This window comes from Vanacampus margaritifer, chromosome 1, assembly GCF_051991255.1.
Source record: "Vanacampus margaritifer isolate UIUO_Vmar chromosome 1, RoL_Vmar_1.0, whole genome shotgun sequence".
Taxonomy (NCBI): domain Eukaryota; kingdom Metazoa; phylum Chordata; class Actinopteri; order Syngnathiformes; family Syngnathidae; genus Vanacampus; species Vanacampus margaritifer.
In genome coordinates, this window is record NC_135432.1 from 55,684,469 (window position 1) to 55,709,330 (window position 24,862).

The 24,862-nt window shown below is 40.3% G+C and overlaps 1 protein-coding gene across 2 annotated transcripts; it reads left to right on the top strand.

Moving 5' to 3' along the window:
* The first annotated feature begins 89 nt into the window (after positions 1–89).
* On the top strand, positions 90–23,877 carry prima1 (proline rich membrane anchor 1). 2 transcript variants are annotated; one of them, XM_077555398.1, is made up of 5 exons: positions 90–498; positions 1,783–1,924; positions 6,640–6,772; positions 20,128–20,204; positions 20,277–23,877. In XM_077555398.1, exons 1-5 carry the CDS (start codon positions 364–366, stop codon positions 20,291–20,293), a joined length of 504 nt encoding a protein of 167 aa, XP_077411524.1. In that variant the 5' UTR covers positions 90–363; the 3' UTR covers positions 20,294–23,877. The 2 variants fall into 2 exon arrangements, with proteins under 2 accessions (XP_077411524.1, XP_077411523.1); XM_077555397.1 differs by having other exon boundaries at positions 20,128–23,877.
* The last annotated feature ends 985 nt before the right edge of the window (positions 23,878–24,862 follow it).

Here is a 24,862-nt window from a genome sequence, read left to right on the forward strand (position 1 = left end):
CCCTCTCTCTCCCGCCCTCTCTCTCTATCCCTATCTCTCCCCTTCAACTTCCACGGCTTGAGTGGCCCATTTGCACTCCTGCTGGCAGCCGAAGAAGGGACCATGTAAGACATCGCGTAGATCCCACCAAAAGCAAAACAACAACACAAAGCCGAATTTTTTTTTAGCGTGCATGCGAAAGAGAGCAACTTTAGAGATGTGGATCTATTTGGGTGATTCGTCGCTCCTCATGCCACTGGCTCGCCCCGTCCTCCGCTATCGACACCGGTACTATTGCGTCGCCGCCGATTTGGACTAGGATCCCTCCCGGTGGTGAGGAGAAGGAAGGTGGTGTCCCGAACACTTGACGCCCGTGCTGTATGGATGCCGCATCCGTTCGGATCGCCGAGAAGAGCGCCGATGGGAATGTCGCTCCAAGATCTCATGCCATTCACTTTAAGTTGTTGGCCTCTCATCTTCGCTCACTGCCTTCTCTCGCTGCTCTTACTCTCATGTCAGGTAACATGCAACACTTTGTTATTCCTCTTCTTCTTCTTCTTTTTTTTTTTTTTGGGGGGGGGGGGGGGGGTAGGACACTCCACCGAGGACACCTCATTAGGCACACCTACACATTTGACCATTCTGTATGATCACATTTCTCGTGTAACAATTTTGTTACTGTGCTTAGTTTGCACAGTACTGAGAGCTGTTTCTAATATTCTGGTTATTTAATTCCATGGTACGTGAACTGCAATTTGATCAATATAACACTCTTGATGTTTCTAATATTTTTAGTCACATGACTCCCTCATGTCAATACATGCCACAATCATAAATATTGTTCAGTATACTGTATTTTTAAAGACTGTCTGCCTCTCTTACCAGGTAGCCATTTTTTAAGAACACCTCTCAGTAGCATTGACTGCAGTTTTTGGCAAGTGACCAAGCCACAATAATAGACATCTTGTTTAATTTGTGTCAAATGAGAGCATTACTACCTCTTTCGCTAAAATCAGGTTGTCATCAACATTCCTCCGTATAACCGCAGCAATAGACGTATTGTTGAATTAGTATTAAATAAGAACATTGTTTGGAAAGTCTGCAGCACTTGCATTGCCTATAAGAGCTAAATCAGGTAGCCAAAATATTAGAAACACATGTCAGTAATTCTTCTACATTTAAATAAACATATAAACCGCTACAACACAGTAACACTTACATAGTGATAAAAAACATCACAAATATCTGTGTAAAGGCAGACAACCTACACACTTTTTTGATTTGTATGTCACCATATTGTACAGATATATTTAATGTGGCAAGAGAGAGAAGTGAATGCATGTCAGGTTGGTGGTGAGGTGACACAGCTCATGGCACACAAATATCACCAGTGGGAACATGGAGTGTTTTTCCCCGACACTATTCGTCGATCTCAGCGGGATGCGTGCGGCAGGCATATGCTAGTGCTGAGTAGTGTAACCTGTGCCCCCCACGCTGCTGCCTACAGATACACGGTGAGCTGTTGCTCACGCACACACGCACCGTTAGCAGGGTTCACGTGTAATGTGATCCGCTTGAGTTTGCAAGTCCACCCACTCGCACTCCTCGGGGCAGCCTGCTGCCCACTCTGTTTGGTGGGTGGGTGGCTTTCTTACAGGGATTGCAGCTGGAGATGTGCTACTATTCCGCGTGAGCCCGTCACAACAGCAGCGGGAGAGGATGCTGAGTACAATCAAGCACGTGTGTGTTGTGAGGATGGGATTTCAGTCTTTTTTTTTCATGTCTTCCCGGTTACAAACAAAGGGAGAACTCCAGAGGTCATGCTCGCAGACCGTGGCAGAGAAAGTTAGCCAACAGTGCCAGCTGGCGTGCCACTGTAGAAGATACCCTCCGCTTCCCCCACCGCCGCCTCCTCCACCTCCCCCGCGGCTACTGGGCGCCACAGGTAAGGACTCCAGCATCTGTCTCACTCTTCTTTGCTCTGTTTAATACTTTTAGTCACTACACTAAAACACAGACCCTGTATCTGTATTTTCTACTTCTTTGTCAAAATAGGCGCATCAATTTTTCATCATAATTTTCATTTGCTAACTTATCAATTTTTGTTTCTCACTTCACAAGGTTAGCAAAGCTGCGGGCACAAGTTTTGATAATCTCAAAACCTATTGACAATTCCGAACATCCAGGCATTTTTGTTATTTCCGCAACGCTTCATTTCCACGGCGTATTGTATTGCTTTTGTCTGTGACTAGCATAGTAGTCAAACAACATTTTATCACATTTTCAAATCAAAAATAATCTTCACAAATCAAATTACAATGATCCAAAGTCAAATGCACTTCAATGAGCGGACAGCGTCGTTTCACAGAGGAAAAATGCTGCATTCGAGGAAATGTGGGAAATTGCTATCCCACTCGGATTGCGTCGGTTCCGACCTCAAAGCGTTCGAGGTAAATGGAAATACAAGACACACAACGTGATTTAGAATGACTGTGTTAACCAGAAAAGCAAAGAATATATCGGAATCAGCCATCTTTGTTGTTTACATTTGCTTCAAGCGCTATGAAAACCGAACTGGGGCACTTTGAGTGGGATAATCCGAATTCAGACCCTGCTTGAATGCAGCATAAGACCGCCATTTTGACTTGTGACATAATTTTCGGAATAATCAATTAGCCAATGCTAGCTAGCACGCGATTTAACAGAAAAAGAAAAAGGGAAGTCTGTTGTTTGTAAAAATCTTTTTTACTGTTATATTTCAGTGTCTGAACTATTGCACTATTACTGAAGTAGGAAGGAGTTGAATCGTGTGTACTTAAAAGTAAACTCAAGAAGCATTATACTCCTCATCCATGGCTTTATTTAATAGAATTATTTGATGTTGTCAGCTACAAGAATGATTTGTGGCAAATGTGTCATGTCTTATGCTAACTCAAAACCACCATCTTCTGAGATTTAATTACTCAATTTAATCTGTAAAAAAACACAAACAAAGGTAAGGTTTATTTGTTCAGTAGTTATCATGCTAACTTAGCATTTTTATTTTATTTCAGAATTTGCGTTAGCAATGTTATGGGAATACGTTTTGATAGCCTACAGTAGAAGCTTATTAACCAACGCTAGCTAGTACTTGAAAAAGGCAAGTGTGTTGTTTGACTGTAAAATTTGCTTGGTACTTTTCTACTCTACATTTCAGAATCTGAACTTTTACTGAAGGATTTGAGTCAGTGCTTTCTTTATACATGTATACTTCTACAGAGTGTGAGTACTTTTTCCACCTCTGTCTCTCTCCCAGCTTTCCATGCGACAGGCTTCCTTTCGTGCAGAAACGCACCATCCGTCCTCTCGAGTTTTTACACGTGTACGCTCGTGCATGTGATGGAGCCAGCAGGATGTTGACAGCAGAGCTAATTTATGCTGGGCCTGACCTTGGGGAGTACCCAGCTGCCTGTGAGATCCAAAGCCTGCTGGGCCGCCAAGCTCACTGGCTCATTGCGAGGGTTTCCCCCGAAGGACCCCCTGATTAAAACACAGACGACTTAATTAAATTAGCTATAATTCGATCAAGAGAAGAGGCTAATGAAGCAGCACACTTTTTGTTTTGAAGTTGAGCTGGCGGTGATAAGTGTGTGTTGTGTTCAGCGCCTGTTGCAGCAGTTTTTGTGTGTGTCTGAAATCCACTGATAGACCAACATATTTCACCTGCTAGCACACTGAAAGTGGATATGATTTGTACATGGCTCCGTTAATGAACAGCGCACTGAAATATGGGCGACAGGCGCTGCTGATGATGCAGCCATTGTGAGCTATTACCGTGACTCTTTAAAATCACTCACCCTGAGCCCCTTACACGAGGAAGGATGAGTACTTCATCATCAGCAGACAGCACTGGAAAGGTTTTCATCAATCTGCTCCAGTGATTTTTTTTTGGCCAACTGTTTATGTTTTTTTCCCTTGACACACCAGTGGGCTCCCTATGAATTAGAAGTCAGAGCCCCTTCGTGATTGTAGTCAAGGTCACTGTGCAAACACTGCCAGAAGCATCTGACAGCAAGGTCAAGTGGGGCTGTGAATGCTCAGTTTTTTAAACTAGGTTGTTTTTGGCAGTTGATTTATATGACAGTTATGTTTTGACTGTGTTTTGGCTCGGGACGTGGGGTCATTGAATTGCTATAGTCCTGTATATGTCCATTGTAAAGATGATGATGATGATAATGATGATGATGTCAGTTGCTATGTCCCTTTTTATAGTCCTGTAATGAAGATGATGATGATGAAGTTGTCAGTTGTTATGCATTTGCTTTGTCCCTTGTGATTACGATGTCAGTTGTTATGTCCCTCATTATGGTCTTGTAGTGATGATGATGAAGTTGTCAGTTTTTATGCAGTTGCTATGTCCCTTGTTATGATGCCATTGTAAGTTGCTTTGCAGTTTCTATGTCCCCCGTGGTGTTGATGTCAGTTGCTATGTCCCTTTTTATGGTTCCATAATGAAGAATAATATGAAGTTGTCAGTTGTTATGCAGTTGCTATGTCCCTGGTGATGTTGGTGACAGTTGCTATGTCCCTTGTAATGTCCCTTTTTCATAGTTGTGTAATGAAGAAGATGATGACGTTGTCAGTTGTTATTCAGTTGCTATGTCCCTTGTTACAATGGAGTTGTAAGTTGTTTTGCAGTTGCTATTATCTCTTGTGATGATGATGTCAGTTGCTATGTCCCTTGTTATGATGAAGTTTTAAGTTGCCGTGGAGTTGTTATGTCTCTTGTGATGATGATTTCAGTTGCTATGTCCCTTTTATGGCCTTGTAATGAAGATGATGTTGTCAGTTGTTATGCATTTGATATGTCCCTTGTTATTATGAAGTTGTACGTTGCTTTGCAGTTGCTATGTCCCTTGTGATGATGAAGTTGTCAGTTGCTATGTGGTTGCTATGTGTCTTGTTGTGATGAAGTTGTCACTCTTAGGTCTTGCGTTTTAGATTATGCATTTGTGAGCCTTATTTTTGCCATATACGCCTTTATTCTGTCATCTATACGTCAATGTTCCTTAGTCAAGGTTTTCTCTCATTTTTCGGTTTCCGATCTTTACTCTCCAGCAAGTGTTTTTTGTTAGGTCATCTGAATCCAACCCCGCTATCTGTTGTTACTTTGTATAAAGACTCTCTGTTTCCCAACACCCATGTATTGTCTGTGTTTAGGTCCACACCTCACCTGACAAGTTATTTGGGAACTGAAAATGCAAACATTTGAAAATACTACACGTCCAACTTCCTAGTTCAGTTTGGTTCACCATAGTGCTGTTCGGTTCTATAAATCCTGATCTGGCTCACTTTGCTAATATTTTCTGGGCTTGTAGGATGGCACTTCTGAAGATCCAGTATATGTATTTTTCGAGCCCCTTGAATACCCATTGTCAGTCAAAGTCATAACAATAAAAATAATGCTTACTAATTGCCTACATGCATCTTACAAAAAATTCACTTACTTTTTGCAATTCAACTGTGTTATCTGTACAAGGAGTTTTGGTTTATGACATAGGTGTCAAACTCCGGTCCTGGAGGGCCGCAGTCCTGCAGGTTTTGGATGTTTCCGTTCTCCAACACAGCTGATATATGATCAGCTCATCAGCAAGCTCTGCATAAGCCTGATAACGATCAAGCTGATTGGAATCAGCTTGTGTTGGAAGAGGGAAACCTCCAAATCCTCCAGGACTGCGGCCCTCGAGGACCGGAGTTTGACACCTATGGTTTATGATATTATAAGGTTCTAAACCTTATGGTATAGAAGTGTTTTTCATAAACATATTTACTGTAAATGTTACTTTGCTACTGCAAAAACATATGTTAGCAATGTACATACTTCAGACTCGGTTCACAGAATAAACTGAGGAACCATTCCGCAAGGCTTTGCAAAAACACACCCAAAAAGTTCTTGTCATGTAACATATATTAATGCCTTAAAGCCTTGACGAGCTGTTCTGTGTTGTGAGAAAATATAACAAGCGGGCCCATTTAGTACGTTTTATCTCCTTTACAAGACTGTTTAAAAAAGGGTGGAGACCTCATGAATGATTCACATAATGGAGGCTCACTTTAATCCTTGTAACGGCATAATTATCATCCCATTCTTTCATCTCAGGCTTGAAGTTTTGCTCCAAAGTGTAATCGTTAGAAGGCAATGAATATGGATGGACAGAAAAACACTCCAAAAAAAAAATATTTTCCTTCAAAGCAATTGGTTAAGCTGAACCTTCCCTTAAACTGAAACCTGTGTTATAGTGGGTGATAAAATGATGAGTAAAGAAATGCAACCATGACTGATTGAGTGGTTCAATTTGGTGTGACTTATAACATGAACAATAGCGTAGATAGCGTAGATAGACAGATAGATAGATAGATAGATAGATAGATAGATAGATGCACTACAATCTCAAAGTTGCTGATGCATACAATGTAATACAAGTGAGTGGATCTTTCTGCACACACAACTAATGTGCGGTGTAAGAGTGCTGGTGTAAGGGAACCTAAATGATTTATGTTGTCATGTATATGGATATTACTGACTTTTAAACAGAAGAACACAAACCTTCGAAGTAGATTCAAGTATCTCCTCAGCTTTTTCTTGATGCCGTGTTGAGATCCTGCTTTTCTTCTCTCCAGTGGCAGAACCCATGGCGCCCTCGGTGAGACCCTGGTGGACAGACATGGACTTAATAGTGCTGGGAACAGTGGGCTGTGCCTCGGCGCTTTTCCTTCTCTCAGCTGTCATCATTTGCTACAAGGCCATCAAGAGGTCGGTTGTTCTTTTTTCTTCTTCTTGAAACTGCTGTCATGTTTTGCAGTTCAGTCAACCCTCTGTCATAGTTGGGGATGAAAAAAATCACCAACACCTTGCGGCGAGCAGCAGCAGTGAAACTGTAACGATGAATATAGAGAGATTGATTGTTTCCATGTTGAAAATGGACCAAAAAATTACTAACAAAAGTGGGAAAAAAGTGCTTGTATACTGAAAAGAAAATTCTAATTTTGAATGATTAAAATAATTACTGTATATAAAATGTTTCAAAAGCTCTTGTCTCTGCTCTCAGACGGTGAAGGCACTGAAAAACTGTCATTTAAATACCATTACTACAAACAGAGGCTACTTTATCGAGCATTTTTCCTATGCCTTCACATAACTACATAATTGGAATTTCGGGAGTTTCTCTAACGGTCGGTCCATTTTCAGACAGGTCGCAAGCCCCACCTTTCCTTTGATGAATCGTAAATACTGCATGCACACTCTCTTCCCACGTCAACAAACAACGAATAGTAATAGCTGGATGTCGGCCCCACGTCTTTGATATCGACTGTCTTTTATTTGCATATTCCGATTTATGTGGCACGGTTACTAGCTTGTCAAGTACTTGGTCGTATGTGTGGAATTCATTGTTGGATAATCACAATTGAGGCAAAATGGAGTTGACGACATCAGTGCATTTGTAACTTCCTGTCGAAAGAAGTACTTGACGTCGGCTATGTCATAGCGATTATTTAGCTTGACTATTCGCAAAAGTACAAATACAACTTGAAGGTAGTAACATTACGTGCAATTTGACACAGGTTATTTGTGTTGTGTCATGTGAGGGTTAAAGGTTTTTAAATCTCAGAATCAGTTATAAATATTTGCATCAAGTGCATCTCACAATGGAAAGCAAAAAAGGAATCCCTCGTGGGTGCTGGTGTGACGGAAATGTTTCCCCACCGTTTGGCTTCTTAGAGGAAAGGCCGTGTGAAGTCCTGCAGCGAAAGCCAGACCCATTTCTGTGCGTCATTCAGTGTCACACATACACTCCCAATTACGTGTTAATGTCGGCAGACATTTAATAAAGACACATACGCACCGATTCCCATTACATGCATGTGAGCAACCATCCGTAAACATCTTGACATATTTACACGCCCGTGTGAGAGTAACTCCAGATGTATGCTAATTAAAAGCTGTTTTATTTGTCCGTGATGAATCCACATTGTTGTACGTTATATTTATCGAACTATATTAAACCTCCCTCAGCAGAACTCAATTTCTCCTTTCTCCAAACAACAAATAGGCAAAGTCAGGCAGCGGAAGTAATGGGTGGTTGGCTGAGGAATTCATTATGGCAATTCTCCAGCCTCCCACCCCTGTGTAGCCAAGGGGCACCTTTTTATTTTTTCTTAATGCAGCAGCAGCAGGAAAGTGTTGTTGCAATACAGACTCCATCCCCAAACCCAAGTCATTATTTATGAATTAATTTGCTCAATCATTCAGTTGCAGGCCACATCTTTTATACATGCAAGCGGGTCGTGTCCTGAAGCCCCGTGGGCTGCAGACTGCATACAGACTTCAGTACCATGCCACTTAAAACCAGGTCCAGTCAGAGCTCATTATGCATTCATTTGTCAGCGACAAGCAATCTAAGGATAAATGGGCTTCCTTTGGCATTTGTCACGGCTGCCCTAATCATTTAAAAGTCAAGGCAGAATAAATGACGATGAGAAGGAAGGATAAAATGTTCTGTGGCAAGGACGGCCGAGAAAGTCATTGAGAATCTTGACCACGACACACAATACGCTGTGCTTATAGTTTGTGGCGTACTTAGGATGACCAACAAAAAGGCACATGACATGCAACATTATATCCATTCACAAACCGGATGTTTTGCTGTGCTAAGACTGACAAGTGGGAGGCAACATGGTGCCACGGGGTATCGAGCCCCAAAAAATACAAAGAAGAAGAAAGAGTAGTTGTAGTAGTTGAAGAAGAAGAAGAATCTGATATACACAAATATCTTCTCCAAAGTTACACGGAAAAGGTTATACAGTCAAAAAGTAGTTTTCAAATGTGGCTAAGCTAAGTGTTAGCTTCTCTATTACTTACATTGCGGTTGCAAACTCTTCTCGTCATTTTCATTTTGGTGATTGACTTGACGTGATTTCACGTCACAATCACAGACTCCATGGTTTGGCCTTGTTTGGCGTTTACCACACACAAGGATTTGCCATCATAGACAATGAACATGTTTATTACGGGGGTGACCATTTTGCCACTTGCTGTCAACTGAAAATGACATCACGGTTGCTGATGGCTCAGATAACGAGCAATCACGGTTCACCTCTTTTCTAAGTCACATGATCAAAAGTCAGAAAACATTTTGAGCCGTGATTGATCGTTACCTGAGCCATGTGCAACCGCGATGTCATTTTCAGTAGTCAGCAAATGGCAAAATGGCCGCCTCCTGAGTTGGATAAAAGAACAGGTAGATTTTGCAGCTTTATTCATAGTCCACAAACACAATATTAATCAGAATACTGTGTTTGGACTAGTGGAGATGTATAGAACATATTGTATTTTAAAAATGTTTTAAATGAGTCCTAGTAACCAGTTTGTGTGCAGTTTAATTCATCACGGTACGCTCCTTCCACAAAAACATACCACGTGAAAAGGTATGAAAGAGTAGGACGGTTTACACAGTAAAAATGACCTTTTAAAAAAAATAGTGGTTTTCATCAATACCAACAATACCAATAAGTGCGAAGGGATTGTCAGAGAGAAATAAACCACATCAGTTGACTTCTCCCAGGCCCTCAGTGCTTCAGGCTTTCGCAAATGAAATCATCTGGATGAAGGCCAGGGCAAGAGCGCCGCAGACAGCCGAGGAGGTGAGGCCACAGCCCTCCTGGCCTTTTCTTATTTTTTAGCATCTTGGTCTGCCACTCATGTGTCATGAGCAAAGGTCCTGACAGAGTGGAAAAAAAAGATGAAGAAAGAACACTTCAACACTATTCTATTCTATTGAGAGTGCACAGCAGCAGCAGCAGCAGCAGCAGCAGCAGGGAGGCTGGTGTGCGCAAGCATAAAGAAGAGGATCAGACACATGCTGCCTCTCAGTGTTGCCGATGCATCCCAAGCAAAAGACATGAAGCTGCTCTCCCTCCCGGCTGTCTGCCAACCCAGAAAGCCAAAATAAACAAAGCTCAGCCCGACGTGCTAATGGAGCGAGATGCTTTTCCTAATCACTTAGCGCTCCGGGAGGCTTGTCTAAAAGCGGATATTACTCCACAGCTGCTCCCGACCGATTCAAGGGCAATGCAGTACATCCAAAAAACTTGTTCAATGTTAAGCTAGACAAATTCTAATGTAATATTTCATCGTTCAGCAAAAAATCATGACAAACATGTACGGAGCACTCCATAGTGTTGTGGAGCACCGAATGTTACTCTAATTTCCAGATGGTGGTCGTAAACAGCACGTTTCACATGTCCTAATTTCACTACGAGCCCAAACTTCAAACACGACTGTGATTGCACAGCTTTCCTATAAAATATTCATCTAACATGTGAAGTGTTGTGTTGCCACCTGCCACATGTCAACAGCTTGGCATCCATTATTGAAACCCTGCGTACAGGTCTATAGGAAGCCCAAGAATGCTCTCTGTCCAGTAGCCTCAAGCAACATGGTCAATTGGAGTGGTTGTGAATGGGCAATGCACCTTGCAGCATTTGCATCACTAAAAAATAGAATATTGTGGATAAGTACATTTATTTCAGTGGTTCAATTACAATTATAAGTAATTAGAAAGCACTCCTGAGTCAACTCGAACTGTCAAACAATCAATTTTTTAAATCTGATTAATCACATCTTCAAATTTAGATTATCACGATTAATCGCTTAATGTAAAAGACTTTTTTATCCACATTTTTTGCCCGCCAAATTTGAAGAGCACCTGTTGTGTTCATTCTTTCGACATTTAATGTTATGACAAGTCGGACGTCTTCAACATTTTTTGGTCAGTTCATTACTGCATAACTTCAGATGGGGAAAAAATGACCCCAATATTTTGACAAGAACAAATAATCTAAATGTCACACACAAACATTTATTAAATGCTTTAATACATGTAGTTATGTTTATTGCTCAAGCACAACCTGTGCTACCTTTAACGTAACCATCCACTGTCAGCTAAAGGATCATCTGCACTCCAAATTAATAGTGTGATTATTCTGCGTTAATACATGATTAATGTGATAATTTTTTGTGATTAATTAATTCATTGGTAAACGCTTTAACTTTGAAAGCACTAGTGTCAACCCATCACCTGGTCGCTGACTGTGAGACTAAATTCAGGGCAAATTTCCCACAGATCCACACATTGTTGCAAGTTGTTGCTTCCTAAATTGGGTTGAAGTGGTTTGGTTAATCTTCTGAGTCTAGCTAGAAAATTCCCATCACCTTGTAAAAGATGTTTTTTTTTAATGTATTTTTTTTTTTATTGTATCCTACTAAGTTCTCATTCTTTGCTACTCCTGTCCCCGTAGTTGCTTTTCATTGTCTCGCACCCTTTTTTAAATTCCCATGTAGATCAGAAAATTATCATACACATAAAGAACTTGATTGTGTGCTGTGTGTGCGTTTGAATCAAACCTCTAAGCTGTTAAACGAACACAAAACTCTCCAAATGTGGCATCATCAATCAAATGACAGATTTAAAGAGGTTTTTCCTCGGAGCTCTTTGAAAAATAATCCAAAACTCGTCATGGTGCCCCATGGAGGCGCTCAAGGTTGGTGCAGGCATTCAACTCGAGTCGCCCTCAATTAATTAAATAATTAATTGACCCAATTTACTTTATAGTATAGATTGATTAAACACAATGGACCCAAAAAAAGAACAATAGCCTACTTGAGGAATTCCAACAACACTCCTATTGTAGTGGTAGATGCAGATGGCACGGTTTCGATTGCCAGCCAGCGGCCACAGTTGGTTCCAATCCCAGACAAGAAAAGTGGGCCGGTTGCATCAGCAAAAGCATCTGGTGTAAAAACTGTCATAAACAAACGGGTGAGTCCCCTGATGGAACGAGCCGAGTAGCCGACAGTTGCAACATCTTCAGAAGGCCAATTCACACTTAATTTCTATACGAATAATCATTTTTATTGTTTCTTATTTAAATTTAGTCAGATGGTGAATTTGAGGTTTTCATTAGCTGCTAGCTATAATCAGCCAAATTATATATTTTTTTTAAAGACACCACACATACACTACAATACACAGTAAGCAGTATTTCACTCTGTGTGTAATAAATCTGTATAATAATGTATATGACTTACACGTTTTGAATTGAACCATGATATTCCAATTGATTGATAGGGTTAAATCCAAAGTAGTGAGCCATTGGTGGGAAGTTGGATACATGAATATGGCCGCTGCTGACTTTGTTTTCAAACTAGGAGAATCCCCAAATTTCCCGTTTGGTTCCCTTGAGAATACCGTCAGTACACCCCAGCTCCCGTAGCCAGCAGTCACATGGGCCCATCAGCACCCACACAACAGATTCCCCCTCCGGGCTGGACTATCATATCTCTTAGGCTTTCCCAGGGTCCTGTGAGGACTCGGCGAGCAGCATCTGTCTCCAAGGAAGCGTACGTCATGACTCATTCTTTGTTTACAACTAAGCCATTAGCCGAAAAGCACCACCTCCAGGCAGCAACCTCAAATACTTTTTAGTGAAGTGCTCATGTTCACTGGGTTTAGTTATTATATGGTATTTAACACAGCACAAGAGTCTACAGTACTGTGTTATTGTCTGACTTGTTTTGATTCGATTTAGTTTTGTTTCATGCCTTGTTTTCTCTGGGTCCCTTTTTTTAATGTTATGTCTTGCTTGTTAAATTTTTGTTTTCATCTGTTCTCGTCCAGGTGCTCCTCGTTGTCTCATCAGTTTTCTTGTATTTGAGGATATGGCTTGGAAAATGGATAGATGAATAGATAGTTCCCTGGTTTGTTTCACTTTTTGGCGATTTATTGCTTCTGTTTCTGTCAGCCGTTAAGCACCCTTGTCATGTTATGTTTCCAGTTGTGATGAGTTTGTTCTCGGTGTTGGTTTGTTTACTTGTTTTTTTATTTTTGGGGGGGTCTTTTTTGGAAGCCCACCAAATTTAAGTTGTGACATACAAGGTTATGAACGGGGTGCAATAAATTACTCAATAATTTGATCACATGGCACAAAAAACATGCTCAGTCACACTATACTTAAAGACCCTGTAATATGGAAAGATAACGGTAAACTGTTTTTCACCATTTCATTTTTACTATTAAGCCCGTCGCTCAAATGGTGTCCAATGATGCGCATGTGCATTTGTTGCCCCTCCCTGACTGGATAAAAACTGAGTGCCTTCGTTAATCAGTGGCTACTTGTTGCCATCATAAATTAGCATTTAGTTAGCTAGCTAGCTTGTTATGCCTACAACCCCAAATATGTATCTTAGCTGATACTGCTATTTTACGGAACAGCTTCGGGTCGTTTTTTCATATTTCTCAGTTATATGTATTTGTGTTGAGTCACAGTAATACTATATGTTTAAATACAAAGAATTCTTGAGTTTATAACTAGCAGGAAGCATGATATCAAAAGTGTGACGTGATCTATACTGTAAGTCAAAGGCTGAATAACTTGATTCAGTGATTAATAAACACTGATGGATGAAGGATTCTTACTATTTGCGTGTTTATGCCGTTGATTAACAAAACATACAATGAGATCTGTGAAAAGAGATATTTCCTTAAGGATTTATTACACAAATTTGTGGACAGACGAGATTGGAGCCTTTCGGTTCCATCTCCTTTCTCATCTGTGTCGTTTCTCACTCCGCCCGTCGGTAATATCCTTTGTCCTCAAGAAGTCCCTCCCAGAATCACATGATATCTCAATATGTCCCAATATGTCCCAAGATGGAAAACAGGTAATCAGATAAGAGTAGCCTTTCAGAGATACAGGCAGACTGAGGGGAGCCGTAGTATAAACAAAGGGTCTAATTAACACATTCGCTTTCCCCCACCTCATATGTTCTAAGGAGAGAACAAAGAAAACCAACCCCCTCACATCATTTGAATTCTCACACAAAACTACACTAAGTAAATCAAAGCAATTTTGTCCAATTCTAAATAGTTATAACTAAATCAAAACAGTTATAATTAAATTGAAACAGAATATTTACTTCAACACCAAAACAACACCAGCAAGGCAAAAATAATCACATTTTTCATTTTGTAGGCAAAGCTAGTGAGCTAACTGCACACTACAGTGGCAGAAATAGACCAAGTAATTATAACTATACTAACTCACAGTTCCGGATAGACGCTGATAGAATGAAGGCGTTCAGTCCTGCGACATTTTAGCCCTGCCCAAATCCATTCAAAAAAACAGTTAAAATACTCTGACTTTTTGTTTCAACAATTATCTTTAAACATGTACAGTATATTGACAAACAAATCACCAAATTGACTTTGCACTCTCTTTAAAAATGTGAACCTGTTCTTCAGAGGTGGTCATTCTGTCAATACAGGCAGTCCTCAAATTACGTTTCGACTTTACAGTGCCCGTGCCTCGTCCGTAGCACCTTCTTTTTTGGTAATTTCCCACAGTAATCACGCCATTTTAAAGTTATTTAAAGTTGTGCTGTTGCTACCTCCAGCAACGGACGTCCATCGAGCAGGTCGGCTTGCCATCAGGAGCGTCACATTTCTTGGTTGCCGTCCGTCAGCAATGAATGACCGTGCGGAAACACGAAATATTGGTTCCGGCTCTTAAATATGTTGTTTAAAATTACTTTACAAAGTATTTTGATGTAAATATCGACTTTAACGGTGATGATTACACTGCAGTTTGGCTTGAAATATTATATATATAATATATATCCCGACTGTTGACGAATGAGGAATGCTCATAATTCATTTTCACAGCCATCTCTGATGTTCTTTGTTTATCCATTCCGCCCCCTCCTCAGTTTTTTTTGAGGAAATCATATCTCAAAAATCCATGACCTCACACATAACCAGTACATAAACCCAGTCCTTGCACTTGGTGGCGTAGAATACATCATGATTCTTGTCGTGGCGACACAGTTGTTGAGAGCAACTTTGTTCAGGGATGAACGTCCTCTCTTGGACTAGACAGCCGAGCAGGAATCCTGAGGAGTTGCGTCGTGCATGAGTGGCGGAGGCCATGACAGCCCAGACAGCACCAAGTGACATAACCATTTAACAGGTGTGACAAAATCACATTCACATTCGAGAACGGGGGCAAACTGAAAACGAGGGCTGACGAATCAACTCGACAGTGGGAAAGCGTTCAAACAGTGTGAGTGTGCAGAGAAAAAAAATCTTGGCAAACCAAAACAGAAATGCTGTACTAAACTAACCTTAGATGACAAAACGGCAGGAGATTGAAAAAACTTGGATTTTCTTTATTTGTCATTTTTACAACATGCAAACAGCAAAATTCTGTGCATCTGAATACCAGCCCGATAAAATAAACAAGTGAAGGAAGAAAAGAATAAATACATATAATAAATAAATAGAATAAATAAATAGTTCTGAAAATGGCTGGCTGGATAAACAAACAAACAAACAAACAAACAAATAAATAAATAAATAAAAGCATTTCTCATCTCCACATTGACACTATGTATAGCACTGGACAAACAACACTGGGAAAAAAGGAAGGAATTACTTCTACTCTGATATTGCTACGATTATGTTTGAGTAAAATGAACATTTTATTTAGACTATTGAAAACGTAAATGACAAATTCCAAATACTAATATTGTCATTTAGAGCTTTAGAGAAAAAAACTGTACATCGTTTTTTGTTTTGTTTTGTTTTTTTGGTCTCTTAATTTTTTTGTATCCATCATACATTCATCATACTAACTGATGCAAGCCTATTCAAAGAGAGATTTAAAAGTACTCATGGGTATTTTTGCACGCAATAATTATTGTCCATTTGCTGACGTTTTTGGGTTGGTTTTCAGTTCAGAGTTTATTATGGTGACATTCTATGATCATGCGTCTATAAAAGTCGGCAGTTTGTTGTTATTTCCTGGTAGGATTGTTCTGCCTCAGCGGAATTCTGTTTTCTATTGTTTGATCCTCAAATGTCAAAAAAGAAAGCAATTTCCTTCACTTCCACTTAACCGAGGTCAGGTCGTGGGGGCATCATCTTAAGCAAGAAAGCCCAAACTTCCCTCTCCCTAGCCACTTCGTCCATCTCCTGCTGGGGGTTCTTGAGGCGTTCCTAAGTCAGCAGTTTCTCCAGTGTGTCTTGGCTCGCTCCGGGGGCCTCGTCCCAGGGGGATGTGCTCAGAACACTCCACCAGAGAGGCATCTAGGTGACATCCTGATCAGATGCCCGAGCCACCTCATCCGGCCCCTTTCAATGCGGAGGAGCAGCAGCTCGAACTGATGGTCGAGTTTATCACCTTTTTTCTAAGACACAATGTGCAGGAAACTCATTTTAGCCACTTGTATCTGGGATCTTGTTCCTTTGGTCATGACCCACAGCTCGTGACCTTAGGTGAGGTTAGGAACGTAGAACTTTGCCTTATACATAGGAAGTTGAAATATGCATTGGGTAGAAAATACAAACTCCACACAGGAAGCCCACCAAGCTAGACAATCGTTTGTTTGTGTTTTTTAGCTAGCAGGCTACTTCCTGGTTTTGCGGACGATAACAAATAGTTGGACAGGGCTCGCGAACAATTTCCTCCTTGAGCAGGGTCAACTTTGCCATGGTGACTGAAAGAGTGAAAAGAGAAAAAATAATTAGCGTAACACGCTAAATTCACTTAGTTTGCAGCTTACTTCCTGGTTCATGGCAGATGACATACCATGGCTATACCAGTTTATTATTCTTTATTATTGGGCCAGAGGCAACAGACTCATCCATCCATCCATCCATCCTTTAAGCTCTTGTCCACATTAAGTTGCGGGTGAACTGGAGCCTGATTGTGACAAAATGTAATCACACAGTAAATTTAAATTTTAATTATTGTTATTAATTATAAATATTATTTTATATAAATTATTAGAATGATAAATTATTTTTTAAATTAATATTATTCAATTATATAAATATCATCATAATTAATCATTCATATTTTTGATTCCTGTCTCATAAAAAAAAACTATTACAGATTTTTTGCTCAGAAAGTAAATTTTGCAAGGAAAGATTATGACCAAATTTTATTTATTTATTTATGTATTTATTTATTTTTAAAAGTAAAGTCACTCAAGGGTTGAGGAACAAACCCATAACTTCAGGTTTGGAAAACAGCCAATCTACTCCCTGAGCCATGCCACGCGTACTGCGTGTTAGTATGTCGCTCGCGCCAGCTCGAACCTTTGTTCCTCCAAGACCAAAAATGATGTTTTTGATTTCCTTTTGGATATTAGCAGTAGGAGTGGCATGGCTCAGGTGGTAGAGTGGCCATCGCCCAAGCAGAAGGTTGTGAGTTTTTTCCTCAACCCTTGTGTAACTTTTTTGCTTTTTTAAAATAAACTAGTAAAATGTACTCAAAAAATCCTTCTAAAATATACTTATATCTTCTGAGTGAAAAAAGACTTAACTAGGTTTTTGTCATGGGATAGGCCACAGTAAAAATACTTTGAGTAAAATTTACTCTGAATGTTTTACTTTTTTCCGTGTAGTGTAAGTGTAAATTTTTCTCTGTTTAGAGTGGGACCAAATAGACATTTTTCAGATTTAAATGTACTCTCCAAAATTTACTGTGCAGTGATGTACCAATTTATTAATTTTTTTTTTTACATAATCCTGCCAACTAAAAAAGTTAACACAAACAATTCCAACGTACACATATTTCCACAGTGCCAGGTCACAGTCAAGCATAAGTAGTTAGCGGGTGCACGTTGGGTCTGCACCGGTCTGAGAAGGAGCGGTCAGTCGGAGCGACCAGTCGTCGCTTTTGAAAGACAAGATGTCGCTCAAGGCTCCTCTGCGTTGGAGAGGACATTGTACGCTGCTGAGCGGGACAATGACTGTACTAACTGTATTCACATGTGTCTCTTGAGTTACATAAGCCAGGCCAGTTGAGGGGGTCGCCGCACAAGGCACAGTACACTGGACAAATATAATAAGCACAAAGGCGCACAAGAGTGCATGAAAGGCACGTCAGTGAATGAAACTAGCCTTCAATTCGTGCCATCTTTAGTTTTGCACCAGGAGGTACTTTCACGTATGGATGGATGTTATTCCCAGCTTGTTTCGACAGCCGAACACGTACTCATTACTTAGGGGAGAGATTGCATCCAGCAGTCGCAGGAGGTAATTGCCTTATCGCCTGCGTCGCAATGCATCTTTCCCCTCCTGCAAATGTGACCTTTGAACACCGACGGGCCTTATTAGAAAGGATCGACGAGACAGAGGAAATCAAATCAGCCTCTTGAATAACTCAAAAGTCCCCTTTTTTAATGGCGTGGCCTTTAGCTGAGATGGGGCGCAATGGGGAATCGTAGTGACCATTGATGGCGGCATTTCATTTCCTCTCACTTCCGCTACCTACATTTGCTAACGCAATGAGACATATGCAAATTATAATGAAACAACAACAACGGAACGAAACCAGGGGAACTAACTGATGAGACAATGAGAAACACTTGGACAAGACACAAGTGGCTCAGGGAGCTGGTAGATACAAGGGACCGGACTAACGAGGACATAACAGGTGGAATAAAAAAAAAATGAATTAGCAAGACAAGACATGAATTAACATTACAAAATAAAATTGAATCAGAACAAAGTCAGCAAAAACCTTTTTGGGGTAGGACGCCAATTACTAGCAATTACTTTCAATTCCTTTTCAATTACTTGCTGATATTGACTAAGTATAGATTGCTAATGTCTTGTTATTCATGCATTCAACCAAGATTTTGTATTGCCTTGTTACGAGCAAGCCTCAGATACACAACCTCTAGAGTGAAGTTAAAAAAAAAAAAATCTGAACAATAAGGTACAGTTATCCTCATGTGGGCAAGGAGAGCCACATTCACTGATGCATTTTCTGCTTTGAGCCGGACAAATAATAAAACACACAAATACAAAATGAGAACACTCACGTGGATCTGCTGTCAGCCACAACTCACACTCACACGCTCACATGCAGGCTAACCGACTCCATCAAGTTTATTTATCACATTCTCAGTTATACAGATACGACTCGTAGTATTTCCAGTGAACGTATAAAAACAATACAACATTGCCCACACAAAAAATACTTGCATACATCACCCACAATAATAGTACCAACATTTATTTTTCATTTTTACACTCACTAGGCCTTTTAAATGGGAGTATGTATTTTTAAAACTCCACCTCTCCCTCCCTTCCAACCTCGGGTCTCGGATCAAATGTCCCTCACAAAACTTTAGCCAACGTTAGCCACGGCTGCTAAGTTGGCAGCATGACTTACTGTAAAGGAATGTTATTGTAATGTTAAACGTTATCACTCAATTTAGATTGTTATTTTTACTGTCAGGTTTCGGTTTGTACAGACAATTTGAACAAATATGACAAAAAAATTATTTTTGTGGAGAATTGCAAACACCCTCTTTAAAGGCACACACCCAGCACATGATCAGGGGTGGGCACACTCGGTCCTCGAGGGACGGAGTCCTGCAGGTTTTGGATGTTTCCCTTCTCCAACACCGCTGATATATGATCAGCTCATCGGCAAGCTCTGCATAAGCCTGATAACGATCCTGATGATTGGAATCAGCTTGTGTTGGAGGAGGGAAACCTCGAAAGCCTGCAGGACTCCGGCCCTTGAGGCCCCAGTTTGCCCACCCCTGATCATGAATACTATTGTACATATATACAGTTTTTACACTTTATAAAATCCGTTAATGTCTTTACATTCTTGAATATAAACACAATGCTGCTCTGGGCTCTGCAAACTCAGGTCAATTAGAGCTCAAAGCAAAGATGGTGGAGCAGCCTTTAGCTGTTATGCTGCACACATCTGTAATAAGCTGCCAATAGCATATGTAAATGCTTTTAAATGACATTTTATTCCCCCATCCCTATGATTAAGGTTTTTCAAAGCATAAAAAAATGTTCTTGCACATTATGTTCTGTTAGTGATTTTAGTACGCCGATTTCATTATTTTTTTTTTTTGCTTTTAAATATCATTAAGTATTGTGTTTTGGATGCAAAGGAGTGCCATTTTTTTTTGCTGAACTGATGGATGTGTTCATTTATTTATTTTTCATCATACAACTTTTGAGGCCCTTGGAGATTTGTCTTGTAATTTGTCGTCATTGTTTGTTTTTTTGCCAGGAAACCGCTGCGCAAGGAAGAGAACGGGACAAGTCGCGGGGAATACGCCATGAGCATCCGCACCAAGAAGGCCATGGGTACAAACAACACTGTGGTATAGACTTGACTCCAGCTCGGAGCAGGAAGTGACAGCATTCATCATCTTTCAGCACCCCTTCCTCAGTGACCCCTTCTCACCCAGAATGCAACAGGGTTGCAGGGTACCCCTCCTCTTCCGCTCGGACCGAGGACACCAGTGAGCTGAAGAAAAGGTGGAAGGAAATGCCATGAAGGCAAGCGAGGGTGAAAGGCCCCCACCCCACCCAACCCCTCCGCCGATCCCCCCTCCCCCGGTGTGTGTTGTTGAAAAGTGTCCCAGCAGGCTGAGCACTTGCTCTTAGTAAGAGCAAGTGTTGCTGACAGGCTGCTGACTGTCGGCCAGTCTGCCGCACATCCAGACCTCACGCGTGCGATAGAAGCGCAGACAATAGAGCGGCCCCCGCGGCGCCATCACACACAATAAATAACGTGCATGCACTTTTTACAGAGAATGCAACTTTTTTTCTAAATAGTATATCCTCCATTTTTGGTTCTGCATTTTGGAGACGGATGCCTTGCAGGGGCGCGAGCTGACTGTCACTCCTGGCTCTGAGGCGTGCATTCATGACTATGCAATTTAAAGAAATCCATATTTTGAGAAAAAGAGGAGACAACATCAACACGTTCTCAAGAATCAGTGTAATATACTTCAGTCATTCATCTATTTATTTTCTCTATTTATTTTTGTACCAAAAAAAGATATTGTACAGTCCTCAGCATTTTCTTTCTTGATTTTTTTTTTAAGTGAATTATTTATACACAATTTCATTTGGCCACCGAATGCCGTTGACGGTGTTGTGAAGACACTGATGCAGAAAACGGCATCTCTTGTTTGTCTCTGTGTGTCTGATGAGATTCTGTGTTTTTTGTCAATGTCACGGTGTGCTTCGGTGAATGTGAGTTCTTTCTCTACTGCATCACACGCTAGCCCACTTTGGAGTTTGTAAAAGTCAACTCGGTACACGTACTTTCTTGCAAGGACAGTGGAGCCTCTAAGGTCCAACACGATCCATTTTGGGACAGAAGGAGACCTCTGAACTGTTTGAAATGCATTTCACATAAGAAATGATTAAAATGAGAAATAAGCCCCAGATTGAAATTGTTGCCGTCATAAATATATAAGTAACATTTTAACATTCTTATTTGCCAAACAAGTGTAAAAACAACTCAAATTCCCCAGATAAATTACAAATAAAATTCACAATAATAATCGCTTTAATGTTATGACAGAATTCCTAGGACGTTTCTTTCCTGTTATGACATCGTTGTATTGAAAAATTAGCACGATGCTGCCAACAGGTGTTGTGCCACAGTTGACGTCTTAAAGCTCAATAAAGGATGATCTCATCTTATGTTGAACTTCTTTAGACAGCAAGCTAATTGAGAGTGAATCAACAGCGCCTCTGGTGGTTACAGCCATGTAGTGCACTTCATTTAGCTTGATTTGCTTCAAGAAATGTCAATTCTGCGCAATCAACTGAATACTGATTATGCCCATACTCAGTGGTAGCGTATAGTGGATACAAAAAGTCTACACATTTTCCTAGCCTGTCTGGAAGACTGTGTTGGACTTTTTGGCCATAAGAACACCATACCTAAGTGAAACATACTTTGGCGCTACTTTTCTTCTTCTTTCTGCAACAATGAAAGCTACATCTTGTCAAGGTGCGGTCTGTCAACAAAATCTCCGTATTTACTTCCTGGTAGGTTGCTATGCAATATGCACCACTTTTTAAATATGGGCACGTTGGTAACCGGTAATTTCGCACGTGTGATTCTTTCACAATGAGTGAGTGCAGTGTGAAAATGGTCACATTATTAGTGTAAAACGTTTAGAGGGCATTTTACCTGGTCTCATAGTTTTTTTTTTTTTTATAGCACAATAACCTGGCATGTGTAGACATTTTAAATGGACTATTACTGCATCTCATTCTGTTAATGAGGCAAATAAATTTTCACAGCAACACGACAGATCAGTCCTCCTCCATTATTCATCTCATTAATTATTCATTATTTATGTCAATATTATATAATATTATATATTATATAATTATTTATATATTTATTAGGGGTGTCAGGCGATTACAATTTTAATTGTAATTAATCGTATGACTTGAATAGTTAACTCAAAATTAATCAGAAATTTTAGATATGTTCTAAATGTACAGTAAAAAAGTTTTCATACTCTTCTTGTTAACACAAAAGTGGGGAAAATGTTAAACTAATAAAATATGACTGCATCTTTAAGTCATTGATACGGTAATTTCATAATAATTCATAAAATTGAGTCAAAATTGAAAAGATGAACTGTACTGTAAAAAAAAGTGTGATATTGACTTGTGCGGAGGTCATTTTTCTGCCACTAGATGGCATAATTATGTATGTAATACATTGGTGAAGTAACTTGCACATTTTTAAAATTGTAAAATACAACTTGACCCCAGTCTCCAAAAATACATTCATTATTTTTTAAATTGTGATGTGGACGTGCCTGCTGCATTGCGACTGAAATTCTCCCAGGACAGGCTTTCCAAGTAACGGGCGATCATCAATCACGCGTTAAAAAAATTTGTGGTGTTAAAGGAACTTTAAATTAACTCAAAATTAACGCACTATTTTTGACACCCCTGATATTTATATGTATTATTTATTTTTTTGTAATTATGTTATATCAATATTCATCATTCATTATTTGTAATTAATTGAATTAATTTGTTCTAATTAGCTCACCAAAACACCACATAAGCTATAAAAAAAAAAGTTTGTTGTTGTGTTTTTAGATTGCTTTGGTGTAATTGACACAGCCCTCAATCTGTAAACATTCTCATTGGGTCCAGTGTGCCCCTTGTCCACATGCTGCAATAAGTTCCATGGTCCGTTCAATAGTTATCATCCCGTCTGTCTTAAACATGCAAAAGAAAACCAGAAAAGCCAAAGGAAACGCAAACACTTGTGGAGTTAATTCTTAAATGCACAACGAGCGGTTTTGTAAGATTTTCTGAGGTCTCGCATCAAACTCACATTCCAAATGCAATGAGTTGAGGACACTTGACTTTAGAGGTTCCACTGGAGCAGAAGTGCCGCGTGTGCTCGTGTGTAGACTCGACAATCTTCTTGTTTCTAAGTGTGTCACCGAGGACTCGTCACCCTTCACCATAGTAACCGTGGGCTGACCTTGTGACTGGTGAGAGACAGGACACTTGGCCAATAGTCAGAGATCAGATTGCACCCGTGTGTGTACGTGTGTGTGAGTGTGTGCGCGCAAAGTGCTATCAAGGCTGTCAGTTGAGTATCGTTATTGGCTAATCTGTTGAGAACAAGAAGCTTGCATTTAGACATGCGCGGGTAGGAGCCACCAAGCACCCCTCTACCATGTACCTAACTGGATGTGAGAGACGTGACGGATGCATGAATGTAAATATCGCTATTTAAATATCTGCCTTCTGGACTGTTAATTCATGCACAGGATCATGTGTTTATACGTACGTCAAAGGAAAATAACGTGCTACCATTTAGAGTTGTTAATGTTGTCATGTTGATGGAACAAGCCATTAATGTACATATGGCAATCGGCACGCTAAACACACACATACACTACAACAAACAGAAAGAACCATGTGCATACGTTGATATCCTTGCTGAGTTTTGTAAATAAAAGTGTACATAACAACAGAGTTACCTTTGATTTTGTTGAAAGGACATCGATGCACGCTTTTAAAAAGGAGGTGTTATATTTAGCCTGTGCCCGGTCGGCTCTGTGTGGTGCAGGTCTGGAGCTGGGCCCCTCCCCTGTGGTGGGGCAGCGGGGTGGGGGTTGGGGGTGGGGGGACATGTGCTAAGTCTGTCTCACACGCTGCATCTTTAATGAGGTGCCATCAGAAGACCTTTTACAGCCTGCTATGTCACAAACCAGCAAACAGGTCACATATTAGCCGTAACGTCAACGTGGAGGCAACAATAAAGTCAACATTTGAAGTGGAGCGGAATAATGAAGGGCATACTTGAGTCAGTTAGCCATTTTCTGCATCATTTTTTTGACTAGCTCCTCCCGCTAGCTGCTCTTGTTAGCTGCTACGGCTAATTCCGGCGTCACAACGGCTGCCGAGTCGGCGTCGCTGACCGAGATGCTCGTTTGCTTACGCACTATAAGAAATGGTGGTAGGCTTTTGAAATATGTTCTCTCTGAGCCACCGTAGTGTGCGTGCTCCTGCGTGCTTCTAATACTATTCTTTGACCACTAGATGGCGCTAAGGACTACACACCGGGTCTTTGAGAGCTCATTTTGCCACTTGCTGTCGACTGAAGATGACATCACCCGTGCTCAGGAAACAATAACGACCAATCATGGCTCAGTTTTCTGGCCTTTGTTGCAGTGTGCTACTACCATTGTAAATGAAGTGTAACCGTGGTAACAAAAAAAAGTATTATACACAGCTAAATTGCCAGTGTTAGATTAACACTAAGAATGTTAAATCTAACACTAGAAAAGTGTTTATATAGTTGCACACCAATGAGTGTAAATCTGACACTTTTCAAATTGTTACTTTTTTCACACTTATCCAGTGTTACTCCAACACTGTATATTGTTAAAAATCTACACTGAGTAGTGTTGAAAGTACTCTAAAGTAGTGTCAGAGTTATATATTTAATTCTGCCA